This window comes from Rhagoletis zephyria, unplaced genomic scaffold (assembly GCF_001687245.7).
Source record: "Rhagoletis zephyria isolate East Lansing unplaced genomic scaffold, Rhagoletis_zephyria_1.1 Rzeph_scaffold_00095, whole genome shotgun sequence".
In the NCBI taxonomy this organism is placed as follows: Eukaryota; Metazoa; Arthropoda; class Insecta; order Diptera; family Tephritidae; genus Rhagoletis; species Rhagoletis zephyria.
This window is the reverse complement of record NW_016157179.1, coordinates 47,077-68,169: the sequence shown is the minus strand read 5'-3', so window position 1 is coordinate 68,169 and position 21,093 is coordinate 47,077. Positions and strand designations below refer to the sequence as shown.

Genomic DNA, 21,093 nt, shown 5'->3' with positions numbered 1-21,093 from the left:
CTGATCATTTATGTATACATTTGTCTATATCTATCTCGATTCGTTTTGGCTGTTACAAACAACCGTTATGTGAACAAAATTAATATACCCTTGTGCACAAGTGCGCTCGGGTATAAAAATAAGAAAATTCAATTACATGGCAGTTGAGAAGTGTATCTGCAAAAGTTTCATAAATTGCATAAAGGAAATGTTTGCACATGCAGCAGTATATAGCATGTATTTAGGCGCCTGGTGTTAGCAGACGCGGATAAACAGCCCCGTTGCGTTGAAGAATTTGTTGGGCACATGTACCACGTTTCCTTTATGAGACGATATTCCAATAGCGCTATCATTCGAAAACAACGATAAGTCTGTTTCCAGTAAAAGGGAAGTCAAATAAAAGACGTGTCTGGAGCAAAGTTATATTGGGACTGCGCCATTATGTATAATAATAATAATAATAATAATAGTTTGGCGCTTACACATATGTTAGTGTTTGGCCGAGCTTCTCCTCCGATTTCAGGCGTGCGCCTTGTTGTTGTCACACAAAGCGGAGGGACCTACAGTTTTACGCCGACTCCGAACGGCGATTGTATTTTTTTTACTGGAACTTGGTGGGAAAAATTGTGGTCACCGGAAAAGGAGGCGTGGCACCTCCCATACAAATCGAATTTTTCAAACTGAATATCTCTGGAAGTGTTTATGGTAGAGTACTGGAACTTGGTATTGAGATATATGAAAGCAATCGCATACTCATGGAGAAAAATTGGAGCTATTTTATAAGGGGGGTGTGGCACCTTTCAAACGCACTGGGACTATTACGTATCTTTGTATGCATGTNCTGGAACTTGGTGGGAAAAATTGTGGTCACCGGAAAAGGAGGCGTGGCACCTCCCATACAAATCGAATTTTTCAAACTGAATATCTCTGGAAGTGTTTATGGTAGAGTACTGGAACTTGGTATTGAGATATATGAAAGCAATCGCATACTCATGGAGAAAAATTTGAGCTATTTTTAAAGGGGGCGTGGCACCTTTCAAACGCACTGGGACTATTACGTATCTTTGTATGCATGTGCACTTTTGCTAGGTTATTTAAGACGGCAATGGAAATATGCCTTCTGACAACCACCAAACAGTAATATTAGAAGATACAGTTGTCACTGAAAATCATGAACTTGAACTGTTGGTGAAAATGTTGGACCAAATTGTTTCAATACAAAAAATTTATTTTGGGCGGGACGAAGTTCGCCGGGTCTGCTAGTTATTTCATATAAATTTTCCTTTCTAAGTGAAGAAGAAGAAGTAGGCCTGAAACTCTGTCCATTCCGTAAAAAATAAATGTTCAGGAATATAGCACGGAAGGCCAGAATTAAGTTCGCTTTTGTAAATGAAGTTTTTCAATAAACCCAACTTAATTGCGTTTGCGTTGAACAATGCACAAACTCAATTTAGACCAAACAAGCGCACCGTTTTCAACTTGTCCACATATTGTCTTTGACTCCCGCTCTTATTTATAAGTGACCTTAGTACTCTTCTTTCTGTGGTCCACTTGCGGCAAAATCATATTTCAAGAATCAAAATTCCATGCATAAAACTAAACTGAAAAATGGTGTGGCAGATCAAACTAACAGCAACAACACTTGCCCTTAATCTTGAATAACAAATGTAAATGATTATTGAACGATCGATCGACTACGCGTTCTAGGCAGAGAATAACAACAAGCAAACCTCAAAGTAACACAAGTAGCGCCAGAATGATCGAATCGAATGAATCGAAAAATGCAAATTAAATTTGTAGTTGCGACAGCTGAACGGCTAAAGCGGCAAGCGGCAATAACGTGCAACAACATAAATAACCCAGAGCAATTGCAAAAAAAAAAACAACACACACACACTACAGTAAAGACAAATGAGCAGCAAAAACAAATAGCATCTGATAAAAAAGCACAACAAAATCCATTGCTTTGCCGCGACGAGATAAGTCGCCACTGGCCTGGTCGGTCCTCTGGTGGCAAAGGCATGAGCGGTAGCAACAATATTCATCACTGGAGCCGCTTTAGCAGCAACAGTGCAACTGGAGCAACAATTCGCGTTCACACAGTAGCAATTGATTGAAGCCAAGGGCCAAGTGGCAAGATCACACACAGGCAGCGGCGGTGGATTGCAACGGATCGGCTGGCTTGCACCCAGGCAAGTAATCTAGGCAACCCAGGCACGAGTGTTGGAGTGCATGAGCCAAGCAGCAGCGGTCGAGGGGGGTGAGCTCATGAAGATATCAGCGCTGCCATGGACGACATTGCAACCGACTTTATGCGCTGCTTTTTTGTTATTTTATTGTGGTGTTTATTGAACGCTAGCGTAGGTACTTGGCCGCTGCCGCAATCGCGATGATCGCACATGCAACAATTTCGACAGCTGGAGCATGTCGGCAGCGAGTGAGCAACGCGACGCGACGCCGGCCAGTTGGGGGCACAAAATGAGATGGAGAATTCCTTGAAAAAATGTAAATCAATACGGTGAATAAAAAATCGTAAGAATTAAAATAAATATTGAAAAAAGCACAAGAAAAGAGCGTTCGATTGGTTCGGAAGCGCCGCAAGAATGTTTATACATACATACTTTTTTTTTGGATTGACGTAGAAAAAGTGCACAGCGAGTGGCAGTCTGCGCAGCACCAACTCAATCAACTCGGCGAATTTATTGAATCAGCGGAATTTTAATTGCAGCTGAGCAGATGATTTTTCATAATTTGCAACGAAGACGTTGGCAGCGACAGCAGCGACAACGTGTGTGGCATTTCGGTAAATTCAGAGTGGATATGAGCTTCAGTTCAGCAAAAAAAAAAAAAATATTAAAAAGTGGAAGAATGTGCGCTGGGGCTAGGGGGGGGGGAGGTATGCGAAATGACTACTGCTTGTACCAGTTCTGCAAATACGCCTGCGCAACACGCATGATAAGTCAATTAGCTAGCTGCCACTTAAGCGCCTAAGCAAGCATGTAAGTGGCATTAGCCGCAAGAGTTCTGATTTTCTCACTTCGCGTAGTTCATTGGAGCACAGCATTCAACGTTGAGGGTTCCCCCATAAATTGCGCTTGCGCTTAAGCGGCTTAGAACCATAAAGCAGGCGCGCCAAACTCATAGCGACTCTCGTCAAATTTTTATGCGCTTGCAATTACGGTTTAAGCGGATTACAATGCTTGCAAAAATCGACTTGTGTTTGTTTGTTTGTGGATGATAAGCAGAATTCGTTTTCGTTATTTTTCATATTTACGCACTTCAGCGGAGGACAAATAGCTCGTTGCCCAACTGTTTGCCACTACAATTTCTGTTCAATTTATTTTCTGCATAAATTAGCCGATTTCATATTTCAGCAATACGCTGCTATGTAAGTATGTAGTCTTCATTACATCGCGTACGCGCTAGAGCTACCACGTTTTTAAACACCAAATAATTGCACTTAAAACCCGATTTTCACAACGACAGCTCCATAGCCAAATATTTACTCAAAAAAAATGTGTGCAGATAAGATTGACTTTGACATGTGTTTGGGCACGCTGAGCTAACTACACGCTGGAACGCTCGCTTGCACACTTGTGCCTTTGATATCGGTGATTTTAACGAATACCTATTCAAGATTATGACTTATTTATGATTTAGCTAAAATTTACCCGTTTCGAGTTTATTTGAATTTTATTTTCCATATTTCATTTGCACATAAATGTATTGACATGTGAATGCTGTTTAAAAGCGGTACCAACGGATTAAAACGCGGTAGCTGCAGAATGTCAGCAGGAGTTAATACTTGTTAGTTGAGTTTTTTGAAAAAAGATTTGATTATGGAAAATTGAGGAAGTTGTAAGACGGCATTGATTTCAATAAAACACAAACATATGTCTATGCACATACATATATGTATATGAATAAATAAAAGAATTTTAGTGAGTTTAACACTCTTGAGGTCGTGATGTGAAACTGGTTAACCATGTCATTTTGAAACGAACGTCTCGTACTGAAGTACGCATTATTTCGAAAAAGAAGTTTAATTGTTTAATTTTTTATACAGAAATATTTTATCGCTACTTTTTTTTTTAAATTTATCGCCTCTTTTATCGATACTATTTTTGCACGTTCACAGATATCAATGTCTCTATCGATAACATCTCCAGCATATTCACTTAATCGATTTCAGTATCCCAATCTCGCTAACGTGCCCAGAATATCTATTTCAGAGCTCTCTTCAATAAACTTATAATTCCTAACAATCAGACCCTAACAACAAAAGCAGTTTCGTTAACTTTTGGTCTAACTCAAAAAATTGATCAAAACGGGAAGCTGATGCAATTCCCCAAGAGCAATTGAGTTCTTCTGGCTGTTGCTTACCAAACCTCAGGTGGGATTATTCTATAAGTAAACCTTGCAAGGCGCACATATTGGATGGTCGAACCAGTGTACATGGGAAAATTTTTTAACAGTGCAATCCGTACACCGTGCAAAGGTTTTTCAAGACTTGAGATAATACCCTTAATGTTATTGGGTGGATTGTACAACGAAACCGGTTCACCTGGGTCTGTCCCCTAGAAAATTGTTGATTTACTGCTTACACACCATATGAAGGGGTTAGAATCATAAGGGTCTAAGTGAAATTTTTTGGAAATACAAGTTATACCCATATTTGCATAGTTAAATACAGTTTTTATTTTGTGACAAAGAGTAAACATTCCTTGAATTAGTTAATGAACCTGCCTCATTTAGGCAAGAATCATTTTAAATGCATTTACCCAGAATTTACAATTAGTAATCAACTATTTATGTAAAAAATTTCTAAATTCCTTCCATAATACTAGGTAAACATATTTTCATTATAAAATCATAGGCCTCGTACACACTAGAACTGGGACTTTCGGGGTATTCGGATTAGAGATGGGCACGGGATAGCGGTACCCGCGGGACCCACGGTACTGATTTAAACTTGGCCGGGATGGGCGGTATCGGGAAGATTGCAAAAATATGGCGGACGGGGCGAAACCAAAATCCTTTCCCGACACTCCCGATAAAACCGCAACCCCCGCCAATTCTCAAAATCTTCCTTAAAAATGATGTTTGAAATATACACTTTTAATGTTATGCCAGATCTTTCATTATAATTTTTATTATTTAAAATTAATTTGAAAGACAAATATTTTTGTCAACCTTCGGTCGGTTTGCAAACCACGCCACACACGTTCAAATCTCAACCAATCATTTCAATCTGTTGTCCGTTTGTAGCCTGCTTTAGAGATAGATATCGGGACCCATGGGACCCACGGTACAATTCCGAAAAACGTCGGAATGGCCGGGTTCGGGACCTAAAAATCGAATTTCGGGATGGGGGGGATCGGCATTAAATATTTAGTCCCGTGCCCATCTCTAATTCGGATGTCTATTTGGATATTCTTGTTTACGGTTAAAATCCGCATATCCGGTTAATGTCCATTCATTCGGTTATCCGCATATACGGATGTTCTAGATGTATTTAAACGGATTTTTATTATCGTTGTCAGTCAGTAAATATGCTCTCGATAGTAAGATAACCACCCGGTTTGATCATACTTTCGATTGCGGACGCTGCAATTCAGCTTTGATATTGTAAACCCCGAATTTCTACATCCTCTATATTGTATGAGGCACCTATTTCAATCTTAACATCTCACTCCCTTATAACAGAATATAAATTTAGAGCTTTTTAAAAAGTGGCATAGCTCCATTGTTTTTGGTACCAAGACTTTCAAAATTTTAGTGAAGGTGTATCTTAATACATATATGTATATCTTACAAAAATTTCTTAAAAAATGTAGTTTCGAAAAAAGTGTTGGTTAAGGCCTTTTTGAATTAAAGTAACGATATACAGGTAACTGTGTCACCAAAAATCAAGTTGCTTGTCTCAAATTTAGGGAGAAGTTGGACCGGACCTCAACTTCCCAATACTCCAGACGATGAGTCACTACATTTATCATTGAATTGCCCCTTTCAGTAATTGCTATGTCTTAAATTCGCACATTATTGTTTTATTGCAAAACAACATGAGTATGAAAGCAAGACATTTGTCAATAAATTCGCCAAACATTGTTTATACACATTCTCTATAATACGCTCATATAAAAATATTCATTGCATCGGGTTCAGTGACCTGAATATATGTTGGTGTATATATGTACGTATGTACAGGGAAACCTCGATATAACGATAAATGCAACATTTTTGGAAAAGTTCGTTATAAGTATAGTTTAATTCTTTCTATAGCGGAGCGCTAATCGTCAACATATTCCGAATTCGCTACATAGAGGGTTTAGACAAAATTTCGTTATATAGAGGTTTTTGCTAACGGAACTTTAACCGTCAATATATTCCGAATATTTCCACACTTTTTATATTGACATTTTCGGTGTGTCAAGGTTCGTTATATCGAAGTTCCGCTGTATGTAGCTACATATGTATGTCGGAATTGCCATGTGGCTGTGACTACTCATTCAACTGTCATTTGTTATTTTAATTACTAAACATTTCGAAGACAATCCAAGTGGCGCACACACAAACAACATGGAGATGACACTTAGTAAAAATAAATTATTTGTAATAACTATTACTCGTATTTATTTTGATTCGTAAGAAATGTGCATATGAATAAAATAAATGAGAAATTTTTTTGCATCATATTACTTGAGAATTTTTTTTGAAGAAATTACGTACGTATGTACATATGTACATACATACATGTTGGCATAAGAAAAAGCCTAGACACAGTTTCTTTTCTATAAATTTTTTATTAATTTAGTACTCACATCGTATTTATTTGGCCTCATTGTACCCATTTATTTTGCATGTAATTAAGATTCGCATTCGGCTACGCTTTACGACGAGAAGCGACCATTGATGAAGTCCACAAAACAGCGAAATATTTGTAGTATTGAATTTATTTTAAATTTGCATTAGTATCCAATACTTTTGTTGTTTTAATCGAAACTTTTTTCAATTACTTTGTTTTTGGATTGTTTAACCTGTGTTAAACTATTTTCGAATATAATTTTTAGTGTGCCTTTAAATATTTTTTCATATGCTTACAATATTTTTTGAAAATAGCGTTGGCTAATAGTAAAACTTTAATGGTGTTTGGAGTCGAAATTTGTTTATTATTCTTATTTTATTTTTAATATTTACCTAACAAAAGGTAATTCGATTTTCGCACACATTTTTAATTTTTTAAATCTTAAGCTTTTCTGGCGTCCTTTATATAAATATGTTTTTAAATTCCATCCTTACTTTAAGCAATACATAATGTTAAAGACCGTTTGAACACTTTTGTAATAGGTTTTGTTTTTTGCGTCTTGTTATTTTTTTTATTACTTAGGGAAAGCACTTTATTTTAATTTGTGCCTCAAAGCAATTTTTCTCGGTATCTAAGCATATCTGTGCATGATTTTGATACCCTTTGGGGATATACTGCCACTGCCACATGAAAAATTGTGGGCGCTGAAAAACTTGTATTAATTTTTTGTTATATTACCGCTAATATTTTTTCTTAGAAAATTTCACTCACATTTAACTAATTTCGCTCAGCGCAGCAAATTTTTCGTAAAATTTGTTCGCATTAATTTGGTATATATTTTCGTGATTCTCGTTGTTTTGTGTTTAGAGAATTTAATTTAATATATTTCGAGATTTATTTTTTGAGTCTATTCTCTCAAAATTTCTTCCACGTTTATTTTTATTAACTTGCATCAATATGTATTTTTTCGATTAACTTATAAAATTTCGTTGTTAGAATTAGCGAGTAAAGTATCGAGTTCGTAACATTTAAAACTCAAACAGAAATAAATCAGAGTGCTATTTGATTTTGGCTGAAATATGTTAATTTTTTTCGATTTTCACGTCGAATTAACTGCGGCTTAATTTTCCGGTTACATCTGTAAATGAAAGCAAAGAAAAATTTGTTAAACAGTTTTGATTTTTTGTTTTGAATATTTTTAATAATAAAAAAGGACATTGTTGAAATGCATGTAGGTATTTTTTAGTTTATTATACAATTTAAATAAATATTTATTTCAAATATTATACATTAATCATTGAAATCTGTGCATATATTTCAGCTTTATAAAGTGAAATTTTCATAAACAATTTCGATTTATAAACCAGTTTGAGTATTCTTTATATTTCATGAATGTGGGTGTTTAGGGGTTTTAACATGCAATTTTTATTTTTAAAGTTTTTTGCATTTTAAATATTTTTTTAATTTTTATATGTAATTATTTTGATCCTCTATTGAAATCACTTAATATTTATTTAAAAAAAAAAAAAACAATTTTCATGTTTATATATTTCCATATAATAAACCTAAAAAATATTGTTTTCAGGGCAATTTGTGCAGGGGGTGATGAAAAAAATACATTTTGCACATTACATTTGTTGAAATTAGCAGTGGACTAAACAAATTTAATTTTTTCATAAATTAAAAATAAAAAAACAAGGAAAAGGTAAAAAAGGTTGTATAAAATTATATTAAAATTTTCAAAACTTCGTTGATCTTATGGCAAATGCCAATTTGATTGAATTCTAAGTGCGAAAAAAAAGTTTGCAGAAAATAAAAAATATTCAGTGTTTTCAAAAGATATCCAAGGGGGGCTTAGTATAAACAACTGAATTTCCAAAAGCAAAAAATATATATTTAAAAATGCTTGAAAAAGTCTTATATATTAAAAAAAATTTTTAAATTATATTAAAATTTTCAAAACTTCGTTGAGCAAATGCCAATTTGATTTAATTCTAAGTACGAAAACAAGTGTGCAGAAAGTAAAAAATATATCGTGTTTTCAAAAGATATCCAAGGGGAGCTTAGTACAATCAACTGAACTTCCAAAGCAAAAATAAATATATATTTAAAATGCGCCGATGTGCGAAAGACTAAGTCGAAATCTGACTTGTTTAACTATAAAAGCAATTCATTCTCTCCTGAGTCCGAACTTCCTAGATGCATCAGTTTTTTCCTCAACCCGCTCCACCTAAGCAAATTACCTGCTCATTCTTAAAACATCCAAATCCTAATTTCTTCGCCGTCCGTTTTTCGCGTGAACTCTTTAGACTGACCGCGCGGAGCGTTGCGTCAAAACAGTATGATACCGACATATTAGAAAAAAATCCGTTCGTTTTAAGCATCCCGCACGATGCGGTATTGCCGTAGCACCTGTCACGTTGCACTAACTTCTGCAACTGTATGCTATTTTTTAATGCCAATTGCACTTTCAAGTCCTTTTTTTGTTTTTGTTTGGAGAGCGCTGCCAGACGTGCAAAGTCAGACAGGCGGTCACTTGAGGCAGACTGTGTGGCAGGCAGTCAGCCAGCCAGTCAGCTGTGCGCTGAGGCACAAATACAAATGAGATTGTGGCTGCATATGCACACAAATATATATAAACACACACACACACACACTCACATATAGTAGGCGCACTTCCCTACAAGACATTGCTGAGCACTTTAGGCAAAAATTCTAACACATTTACAATTTTGTTTTTGTAGTACGGCATAAATGAGTAGTTTGACTATTAGTACTGAGGACTTTCTGATGACAACATTGAGGGGAAAGTACTCAATTTTTTCCCATGGCCTGAACGAAAATGAGGACTTTGATAAGCACTTTTGTGATTAGGGATAATGATAATATGAGTACTCATATGATACTCAGCTGTCTTGTAGGGTTCATATTATGTAATTTGCATGTAGAGAGTCTTCGTTGCTAAAAAGAAGGGTAAAAAGCACCTCAACGAGCACCACACAAAATAGAAAAAAAAAGTATTTAATTTCATACACGGTTTGGAAACTTTAAATTGATAGATTTAGAATGCTGCTGTCATCTTGCTTTATTGCTTTTCCACTGCTGCCACACTTTTATTATTACTTATTTTATTATTATTCTATTACTTATTTTTCACCAAACTGGGTTGAAGGCATTCAGTATTACTATTTTTCTACTCAAATTCACTCATACACTGACACAAATATGCACACACGCTTTTTTTGTGGCACGCACCAGCAACAAAAATCCGGTCGATAGGTCAAAACGCAGATATACTGCTCCAACAACAATGCCCACAGCAAAAAGCAGACCAGGCTCAGACCAGCAGCAACAACAAAGACGCACAGCATGCAGCAGGAAAATGCGCTACGACTAACTCGCAGAGGCCGACAGGCCCCCTTTTGAACACTAAGAGCGTCAGCCAGCTAGCCGCCCACACACACACACACACACACACACACACGTACACTGCAGATGAGTCGAGAATTTCTCCAAATCACCGACAGCGCGGCTTGAGCCAACAGCAGCAGCAGCTGGTTGTGGCGTGGAGTCAAGAAGCCATCGAAATGGCAGTAAACTGGTCACTACGCTACAACACTTTGGCCACTCGAGCGATGTTAAACCTAATCCCAACACTCGCTATGCGTTTTCGGGGAAAAATCGTTATACAGCTGACACACGCCAAGCCAACAACGCTTACTAGCAGCACCACAGAACGAAAACAAAGCAATTCGCATGAGGAAGGAAAGGCGGCGGCGGCGGCAAGCAACGAGAAGCAGCGCTTACTACGACCACAGAAAAGAGACACATACCAACGACGAAGCCTGCAAGCGTAAAGGAAAAAGCAGAAGCACACAAACAACAACAACAGCGAGTATATACTTCTTGGCCTACCGAGTGAGTAAAAGCAGTGACGGTAGGCAGAGTAATGGCTGTGAGACCACGTGAAAAATGCCGGAAACAAAATCGATTAGCAAAGCAGCGGTGGTACGCTGGGTGGTATGAGCAACCACATTTGCCCGTTGGCCCTTAACTAGCGTGTAAGCGGGGAGAGGTAAGTGTGTGTGAGTGTAAGTTGTCGCTCTCGCATGCTTTTTCCTGTATGTATAAACATATATATGAGGCACCGAATGGCGAGCGTAAAGCAAAGTAGCAGGTCACTGGGTGTACATATGTATGTATGCATGTATATATGAATATATTGGCTGCAACTACATAGTTTTTGTAGAGTAATTCGCAAGGTGGCAAGTGAAAGAGCTACATACAGATGTTTGTATGTATGTACATATGTATGTGTGGAACTAAGACCTACCTCTATTAGCAGCTTAAGGTACTTAACGACACCTCTAATGCCACTTGACAGCCGCCTAACCCTCCAGCCCTCTACCGAGACATGCAACTCTTTTATAAGACAAAAAACGAAAAACACTAATTCGCTAGCAACTTCCGCTTCCGACTTCCGTTTGCGGTCGATGGAGACCCAAAAAAGTCCGGTTTTTATATAGCAATTTGCAATAAACTGTTTATGTCGATGTGTGCGTGAAAATTGTGTCACTACTGCCATAAGCTTGAATCACTTTTTCCCATTTGCTACGAAGGCACAACTTAAAGTAGCACAGCTCGAGTTAATATCCTTTCAAAAACTTCATCAACGCATTTACACTTTTGTATGCGAAATCTTTCTCGTTTTAGTAACAATTATCTGGCACCGCAAAGCCATTTTTAGCAAAATTTTTCACAATTTTTTCCTACTCAGTAAAATCGGTAAGCTTGGAAAAATTCACGTAATACACCACCGACCGAACGACGACGACGACGAAATTGATTTGTGTGTCACGAAATAACACAAGTGTCAAAAATGTATTTTTTGTGTGTGCAACTACAAGACTGGCATCCTCGTTGCCATTGCTGCCACTGTTGCTGCTCTTTTCTCCATTAGCTCCAGTGGCGCTCTCACATTTCACTGCCAACAATTCACTTGCCACTAGCATGTAGTTATGTTGCCGTTGCTGCTGCTGCTACTGTTGATGTGGTTGAGCCTTCTCAGAACTCAGGTGTGCTTTAGTAAAGCTTCCGTATATAGCACATTCCGTCATACATACAACAAGCATTCAGCCGATGCGTTATTTGGGAGAGCGAGAGTTTCGAGCATGCATACGTATATAATTGAGAGCGTATTGCGTGTAAAAGTCACACTGCTCAAGGGTCAAAACGGAAAAGCAGGCATGAAAATGTCTTAAGAAATGATAGCGAGAGGAATAAAGAAAGAGAGAGTAGAAATAAGAAGAAGAAGAAATAGAGGGTTACACAGTTATGAGCGCAAACTCTCACCAACTGTCAAACTATGGTGCAGCTGACCGGCATGTAATAGTGGCGTGTAAAGAAAGTGCAGTCAGTGAGGAATCAGTTATTGGAAAAGCTCGTAATAATAAGGGCAACTCGTTTGTGGCGAATAATTGCATAGTAATGGGTAATACGAGTACCCGCATAAGCTAAATGAAATCCGTGTTTATTCACAATACAGCCTTTTTTTAATCTCACTAGTTCCTAGAAAACTTTTTAACCCTGTTTTCTCAACCATATATAGCCCATATTACAGCCAGGCGGAATTGTTAGTTGAATTAGTACATACAGTATTCTAAATGGCATCAAAAGTATCCCCTTTTCATAAGCATCCATAGTATTCAAAAACTCTCAGTACTACATTTTAGGGATGTGGGTGGTATTCCTATTCCCTTTTTCAGGCTCTGCTTGCACTCACGCAGAGGTGGCACCTTTAGGGTAGCCATTGGCTAAGCACACCTACCCGCACTCTAAATAAATACGCTCGTAACTAAAGGTAATCCCTACATTCTCTACTTCCACAGCTCTAAACCTGGTCCCGCTCTGCCTCAGCTAAGGTTGGTTAGGTTAGAATGGCTGCCCTGCGCAGAGCACGAAGCACACGTGTGTCGGAAAAAGCCGTCGTGATACCACTGGTCGAAGCCATTTGTTTCTTTCCCTCCCCTAGTAATTGAACCACCGAGTGCGTTTTATATAGCACAAAAAGACGAGAACGTTCGCCGAGTTCAAAGCGGATAAATAATCTAGAAAGCACTTGCTGAGGCATTGTGTTCGATGGTCTCCCCCTCTTCCTCGTCTCTGCAATTGCTACAAAAATCGTTGGTGGGGTATCCTAACCTTTCCGTGTGTGCCAATCAGGAAGTGTCTGGTGATTACCCCGACTACTAATATGAGAGAGGAACGGTCCAGCCAGCTAAGAGCTATGGATCGCTTTACATCAATCTTTGGCCAAATTTGCCTGGTAGTATGGCAGGTGATTTCCACAGCCCACCTTATATTTACCTCATGGACAAGTTCCGCCTTTGTCTGTGTTTGAGGAGGTTAGAGGTATGCCCGCATTCCAAGCAGAATTGACTTCAGATATTTCCGTCCCCGTCCTTGCCAGCTCGTCGGTGAGGCAGTTAAGAGGAATGTCCCTATATCCAGGGCCCCATACAACAGTTTATGGCTACTCTGGACGTTGTTCCGTTAGAATTGAGAGATTTGATAGCAACCTAGCTGTCAGAATAGTTAGCAATAGGCCGTTGTTAAGCTTGAAACCATCTGTATATATAGCCGTAGACATTCTGGGTTCAGATCTGTGGCCCTTTCGCACTCGTTCCTCTCTGGGGTTCTTGTGGGGCATTTATTGTCTAAACAGAGTAGAGGACTCGCATAATCTATCTGTCGTAGATTATACGGTAGAGTTTCAAGTACTTTTGCGTGCACAGATATGAGGATCTCTCCACAGCTGGATTGTATTTAACCTGGTCGCACTGCAGCCGGCCCGAAATTTGTCGTTGGGATCCACAGGTGAAAGATTTTTCATTATTTCCAGAGATTTATTGGGTGTAGTGGGCAGTGCTCCCCTGACGAGCTCGGCAGCCGCCCGCTGCGCTCGTTTCAGCTTGGACAAGGTATTGTTTAGCGCAGGCCACCATACGGCGACCGCATAGAAAATAATCGATCTTATCACAGCTGTACACATCCAGTGTACTATATGTGGCTTTATTCCCCATTTTTTGCCTATAGCCGTCTTACAGGCATACATTAGCTAAACAATCATCAATTTATTTTCATTAGAAATTAACCGGCCAAAATTCGTTGGGCACTTCAAAACATTTCAGGAACGAACCATAAAAATACATTATATTCTAGAGGATATATACATAAAAGCAAGTTTGCCAATCCATGAATGCGCACGAAAGCCAAGTAGCGTAAAATCCAGGAATAGACACGTCAATTTCTCTACTTAAAAGTACACATTTTACTAAGTAAGCGGTGGTTGACTTTCTGGTTAGTCATTGTAATTTAAGAACTGTAATAACTGCCCACGCAAAACAACATGTGGAAGGGGGTGAATACATTGTTTTTGGGTTGGTGGATGGGTGGCTGTTTTGTATTCGTATCAACCCAACGAGCGCCTTTAAGTGCTGTAGGGTTTAGTGAAAGCGACAATAGACGTTGTACAATGTCCACTACATACTGTACAGACAGTTTAAGGACAATATTACCCAAAGTTGGGAGTAGACCAATATGTCAGACACACTTATGGACTCACAACCAAATACAAATTTATGCTAAATACCCTGTAGGAAAATACTAAATGAATTTGTTTAGTTTCCTGTTTTCCTCGCTCATCTCTGGTACAATCGTCGGTGGGTTAAGGCCAAGATCTGACTAGTTTATATCTATTCTCATTCTATATAACACAGTTATTTTTCTCAATGACTGTTGAAAGAATTCTACTCTGCGACTTTATACTTTTTTTACCTTTATTTTTCCTACCGTTTATTTTTCCTATATGTAGCAAATATGTGCAGGTGTAGTAATATGAATGAAGGAAGCTCCTCGACAGACTTAGCTTTTTTGACTTATTGTGGATGTTTATGTACATACTTACAAACATGTACTCATATAGCTTAGTGTGCTATTACTTAGTCTGTTGCTGATTTTAATCTGCCTTTGTAAGGTAAAAGTAAATGAATGAAAGTGAGGTGGTTATGAATATGTTTTTGGGGTGCTCACGCTTGCTTTGAGGGTGAAATATTTTATTTTTTAACTAAATTGTTGCAACAAAGGCTTTTGGTATGCATGACGTATGATTTTGATATTTATATGGCAATCAGAATTTATAGCAATTAAGTTATTTCTCACAAAAAAAGTTTTCCTTGCTATTTTGCATAACACGCCAATAAATTTGAAGCTAATTGAGAGCCCAAAGAATTACAGTCTGCAATGGATAATTTGAACATTTATGTCTCAAATCTTGAGTTCGCACTTTCACAAAAAACTTGTTCCAAATTTAAAACTAGTTAATCTTTTAGAGGGTTTTTGTACTCTTGATTTCTAGAGATATACCAGGTAACTGTGAGGCAGATGAATTGGTACCTGCCTTTTTGCTACAAATATATACCCATGAAATGGATATATCGCTTCTTCCTGCAAACGATCACTTGAAATATACTTCTCGGAACTAGCAAACAGAAAATACTACATAACTAACCTGTCGCGTAGCATTTCAGGTGTAGCCCAGTTGCGGCTAGCCGGGAACTCCAGAACTCAACGTTATCTTCTCCGACCGTCTTTTATACTTAAACTTGGAAGAAGTCTTTTAACTGTTTAACACTTTATAAATAAAGTTTATTCGTTCTTCTTGTGAGAGCACGGTGGACATCGATATATTATTGCGGATCTAATTGTGTCTCCATCAGAATATGGATGAGGACAGCCACTAAGACCCAACCTAAACTACTTATGTTTGCCTCATAGTTTTTTAAATAAAAGATTAAAGAAAACATTATTGAAAATATTAATGAATTAATGAATTCGGGTTTTTTTAATTAAAAAAAAAAATAATATTTTTAAATGCTCTAATTGCTTTTTAATTTTTATAAAATTAGAACCTTAGTCAGATTTCAAAACAACAATTGAAATTAAAAAACTGAAAATTTTGAAAAATTAAAAGGCAAAAGAAAATATATGTGTATGTATGTATGTAGGCATCCCCCCTAAACTTGTTAAGATGAAAAGCTAAACCACGAAAGTATTTTATTATTATTTATTTTTTTATCCAGTGTAAGGGAAAATACACCTAATATTTTTTTTCAACTATTCCAGTTGATCTTTTGCAAATAGGAATGTAACTTTTTTATTAATTAAATTCAATTTAAAAAAAATCGGCACAAAAACTTCCTTATTTTCAAAAATCATTGAAGTCCTCACTTATGTAAATATATTTCAAAGTGTACATGCCATTGAACTTGCCATCTCTTCACTTTCACAAGCTTTCAAAAAACTAACACAAAAAATATCTGTTTTAAATAGTCAAACCCCCTCACAATTTAAACATATTTCAAAGCAAATAATAACAATATAAATAATAGCATACAATTTCGATTTACTAACTTTGTGGCACATTCACCTTAATAATAGTTTAACCATTTTGCCGCGCGACTTATGCTTCCTTCAGCCGGCACGCTTCTTCACTTCACTTCAGTCCACATTGTATGCACACTACGCTTTGCATTCCTTTTCATTATCTTTTCTATCCGTTGTCGCTCACTTTTTCCTCGCGCACTTTTCTTTCGTTTTGTTTTTTTCTCGCCCAAGTGTTTTTGTTTTTGTATTTATATGTGGTTATATGTATTTATTTTTTAATTTATTGACTTGTTTGCTTATTTGATATTTCTTGCCTGTCACAGGCCCGACTACGGCGATTACGACGACTCCGACGACGATACACGGCTCACGGCAATTCCGGACTATGTTGTCGATTGAGGTGCCACGGTGCTAGTGCTACGCTGACGGTGCTTCCACATTCGCGCTGTGGCAGTCATAATACTACTCGCACTAGCAAAATCGCACTCGCATTCACTTATTTGCCGTGCTACGTTCATATTACATACATACATACGTTCTTCGACGGTGGCAACGCGGTAGTGGTTGTGGTGGTAATGGTGACGGTGACGGTGACGGTGCCGATGGTTGTTGTTGAACAACGCCAGCGGTGTTCCACAAATTATTCGGAGTGTGTGAACCCAACTAAATGCGATGTGAAACTGAAGCGCAGGCGAAAAGCGCACAACGTGTAGTCAATCGAAGTCAACCAATTGCTTGGCCCTGGCCTGGCCTAACACCACCGCCAACGACGGGCAGCATAATCATATAGCAGCGAGGCGCGTCTGTGTGGCGTGTGGAGCAACGCAGTCGCAATGCGAGCCATAGGCAGTGCAAACACGAGTGGCAATGGCAGTAGCGGCAGCAGCAGCAAGCAATGCAGCGGTGGCATGGCTACGTTTACGCCAACCGCGTCGCGCGCAGAAATGGTTCGACGTAGACAGCGACGACGTAAGCTAATAACAGCAGCTACTGAAGGGCTAGACAACTTGTCGCTGGTGTCGTCGTCGTCGTCGCTGTTGTAGTAATGTGGTAATGCTGAAAACAGTTTCGCTAAAAGCAGCATTGATGCGCTGACACAGTGCCAGCAGTTTGTTTATTGTCGAGTTAGAAATGTATATTGGTTCTTCGTAAGGAAATAAAATTACATAAAATTACATAAATACATAAAATTACAGAATACAAAGACTGACTAAAAAAAAAAACGCTTCCAAACTTTTTAACAATATTTGAAAAAATAACGTAAGTGGAAAGAAATCTTCGATCGTCGCATTTTTATAGAAAATTGACTTGCCTTTAACTTTCTTTTCCTCTATAAAACATAATAAATAGTATCTGGCGTATTTGTTCCACAACTAGAGGGAAAATCATTTCCTGCTGGGGGTGACCGCTACTAGTAAAAACGTGTTTCTTTTATTTATCCGAAGCTGTGACACTTGGCAAGGACGGCTGCCAAAAAAGTTTTTTTTATGGCATACGTAAAAAAGTAACGTGAGGTTGATATAAAAATGAAGAAATGTATGCCTTCGTCCATGATCGCGTCAGGCTAGTATGTGTCCTAAGTCACAGTTATATCGAAACCTGACGAGCGCGCAGGACACTCTTGAAAAGTTAACGGCAAACAAAGGGGTTGGACGTTCATTTGGCTCTGATTCCGGGCAGGGAGGGGTTTAGTTAGCTGCGCAAGCGATGGACGAGAGCTTTAGAATGTAAGATGACTAAGACCTGACCACGGCTATTATACGGAGTTTCTAATGCAAAAGAAACACAACTCTCGGTACTAGTTGAGGTGTTGACCAATTCGGCTTCATGGTCGTTGGTCTCAAGTTGATGAGTTGGAATCGCCTCGCAGTTTGCTTCACAGCTGCCCAGATTTCTCGATTTTAAAGTTCAAACATCTTGGATATAAATTTCTTTTCAGGAATACATAATATCAACCGCTTGCGGGACTTTAAAATACGCACGCAGCCGTCGTTCAGTTTCCATTGCTGTTTTACCGTTCCTCCCTGTCCTCTCTCTGAAAAAAATTTTAAAATTAATTTAAATTTTTCCCAAACCACTACCGTTTAATGCCACACACATTTTACACTTTGTGGCACAGATAATTGAAATTTTTATTCCAATGGTAAAACTAATTGCAATTAGTTGCCATTAGCAAAAAAATTGGTTTACCTTTACAATTAGAAATCTAATTGACTTCTGCTAATGCAATTAGATATTCAATTAGCTCGAATTAGAATAAATAATTTTTTTTTTTTATTATCGAGCTAATTGAATATCTAATTGCATTAGCAGAAGTCAATTAGATTCCTAATTGTAAAGGTAAACCAATTTTTTTTTGCTAATGGCAACTAATTGCAATTAGTTTACCATTGGAATAAAAATTTCAATTATCTAATGGAAATTAGTTGAACTAATTCTAATTGTTTGATGAATTAGAGAATATAAACCAATTGCATCAATTGCTAATTCTAATTGGAATTTAACATGTATGGATAAAATTAACATATTCGTTAATAAAAAATTAAAAGTCTAAAAGTAAACTCTCCCATTTAAAAAATGACATACTTATATGCAACACTGTACTCAGCCGCAGTCGCTACCATCGTCACTCAATCGATGGCGGCGGCGTCGTGCTCAACGCAGCCACAATACTCGTACTCGCAACATAACGTAAAACCGCAAATGAAATGCCAATAAAAACAAATCATGAATGACAACAACAACGGTAGCGATGAAATAAATGCACCCACCCAAAAACCAAAGCGCAAGAAACCACAAAGCTTTGAGTTACAAATAAAAAATGTGAGTAAAACTAAGCTAGTGATGGCAATAGTAAGAAGTCAGTATGAGTAGCGGTGGAACACTATACTGCAAATACTCAGCAGTTATTAAAGAAGGAGTAACAACGTGGCGAAATGGAGTTGGTTGCTGGGCGGCAGTGGCTGTGGCCAACCCAGGCAGCACAACGACGCTACGGGACGCTTTTCTGTGTATGCCACTGTTTCGAGATCGCAGCGCCGTAACTCATTATTCGCCGTCCGAACGACTGTGGCAAACTGGAGCAATGCTTTCACGCAAACTGATAGGAATATCACAAAAAAAAAAAAATGCAGCAAAGAAGTAGCAGGCAAGGCAAAAAAAAAACGGCGGCGAGTTGCTGTCCACAGTTCGAGTGGCTGCCGCAGAGCGGCTTAGGGCAATTTTATTTTTACGACTGCCATAAGCGCGTACGGAATGTGCTGCTGCTACCACTGCGACATCCAACGCCATAGCGCTATGATGTAGGATTTTGCCAAAGCGCGCGTAAATGCTATGGAGCGTCTGCAGGAAAAAAGTAGCGAACTGTTTTGGTGTTTTCATATGCGTCTTTATTCATTGTTACTATTTAGCTAGGACACCCTCTGTGTTACTATTGCTGCTCGCCATGCACAAATTATGCGGCTTTAACAACAAATACAACAACGCAAAACAAATTGATATTAAAATGCACAACTAAGTTGTTTTTGCACACAAACACGCCACGCGTTATTCACCAAAGCCAAACCGGCATATGTACCCACAAACTTCGTCAAACAACTGGCCAACCAGCCACACAGCTATGCCGGCCAGTTGGCCTCAAGTCAGTGCAGGTTTCCTGCACTATGCGCTCGTGTGGCACATGTGGCAAGCGGTGTGCTATAAATATTTGTGCAAGAAAATGCATGTAATATGAATATAGCTGGTCGTGTGGCATGTTGCATGCTGCCTGTTTTGTTATGCATACCACTTGCAGGTAGTAGGCGAGTTTACGCTCTCCTGACTGCTGCTCCCTTGCGCTAACTAACTACGTATGTAACTGGCTGACTGGTTGAGCGTTTCACTAGCTGACTGCATGCCCTCAAGGGGTTGATGTTGCAAATTGAGTCATTTTTTCTTGTGTGTGGCCCATTGTGGAATTGTTATGTTAGACCGTCGTGGCACTGGGAGGATGAGACCATATTTCGCTACATCTTGTTTGAATTTGCATCTGCAACGATGATTAGAATGGGCTGGGTGTTGGTGTTGGTAGTGGTGGTGTAGAAGGAAATCGTAAGTGGTTGTAGAAATTATGATATCAGCAACTGCAGTGGCATTTCGTTGTTAATAGAAAATTATGAAGTCAGATAAAGATTTGAGCTGGGTGTGGAAAGAACGTCTGTGGAAAAGTTTACATGACTTTTGTGTACCGAAATCGAAAGGATACTGCCACGGGCAATGTATAATTGTAATGAATGAATAGAAAAACTCTGACATTTTACAACACATACTATTGCGTTATATATGGAGCAGAAGTTTAATTTTCGAAATTTTATAATTTTTATAGACATGGAGCCTAAGGTGTTTTGAATATATGCGTGACCGAGCTACGCTAAGAAGCACTTCCGTTGCAGGCTGGTTAAGTAACAGCGGATCAGTCCTTTCAGGTTTTGCATTAAATATGAACGAACATAGAGGAATTGCAAATTCGGCTTCCGTAGTTGAACTTTTTATATCGATCCATAAGATAAGATAAGATAAGATAATCTTCAACGGTTTAACGCGGTATGTTTAAGCTCCATGCATTAGGTATCTGCCTAAGACATATTCACAGTTAAATTGGAGTCGAACCTAATTGTACATTATTCTCTGTAGCCATTTCTTGGCTGATATCTATCGGTCCTTTAACTGTCTGAAGATTTTTCTATTATTTGTATCGAGAATATCGATGCTCTTCTATTCTTCAGGTCTAATCTGGGTTGCTAGGTCCTTTTCGTAATTTCTTAAGTAAAGCAGGAGGATGAAAATTGCGATCCTTTGTTAGAAATTTAATCATGAAACATAATCTT

The 21,093-nt window shown here is 38.3% G+C and overlaps 1 protein-coding gene across 6 annotated transcripts in view; it reads right to left on the bottom strand.

Moving 5' to 3' along the window:
- The window catches only part of ths (thisbe), a 200,207-nt gene extending 183,451 nt beyond the window's left edge, over positions 1-16,756 (bottom strand). The window contains exons 1-3 of one of the 6 annotated variants that reach the window (XM_017632009.1): positions 9,028-9,447; positions 7,556-7,922; positions 6,801-7,496 (exon numbers count right to left, since the gene is read on the bottom strand). In XM_017632009.1, coding sequence (XP_017487498.1) covers positions 6,801-6,802 — 2 coding nt within the window. In that variant the 5' untranslated portion in view covers positions 6,803-7,496; positions 7,556-7,922; positions 9,028-9,447. Of the gene's footprint in view, positions 1-6,800; positions 7,923-9,027; positions 9,448-10,039; positions 10,214-15,353; positions 15,413-16,255 lie in introns of those variants that run through there. The other 5 variants (XM_017632002.1, XM_017631983.1, XM_017631999.1 and 2 more) reach the window with 5 other exon arrangements.
- Between the last annotated feature and the right edge of the window lie 4,337 nt (positions 16,757-21,093).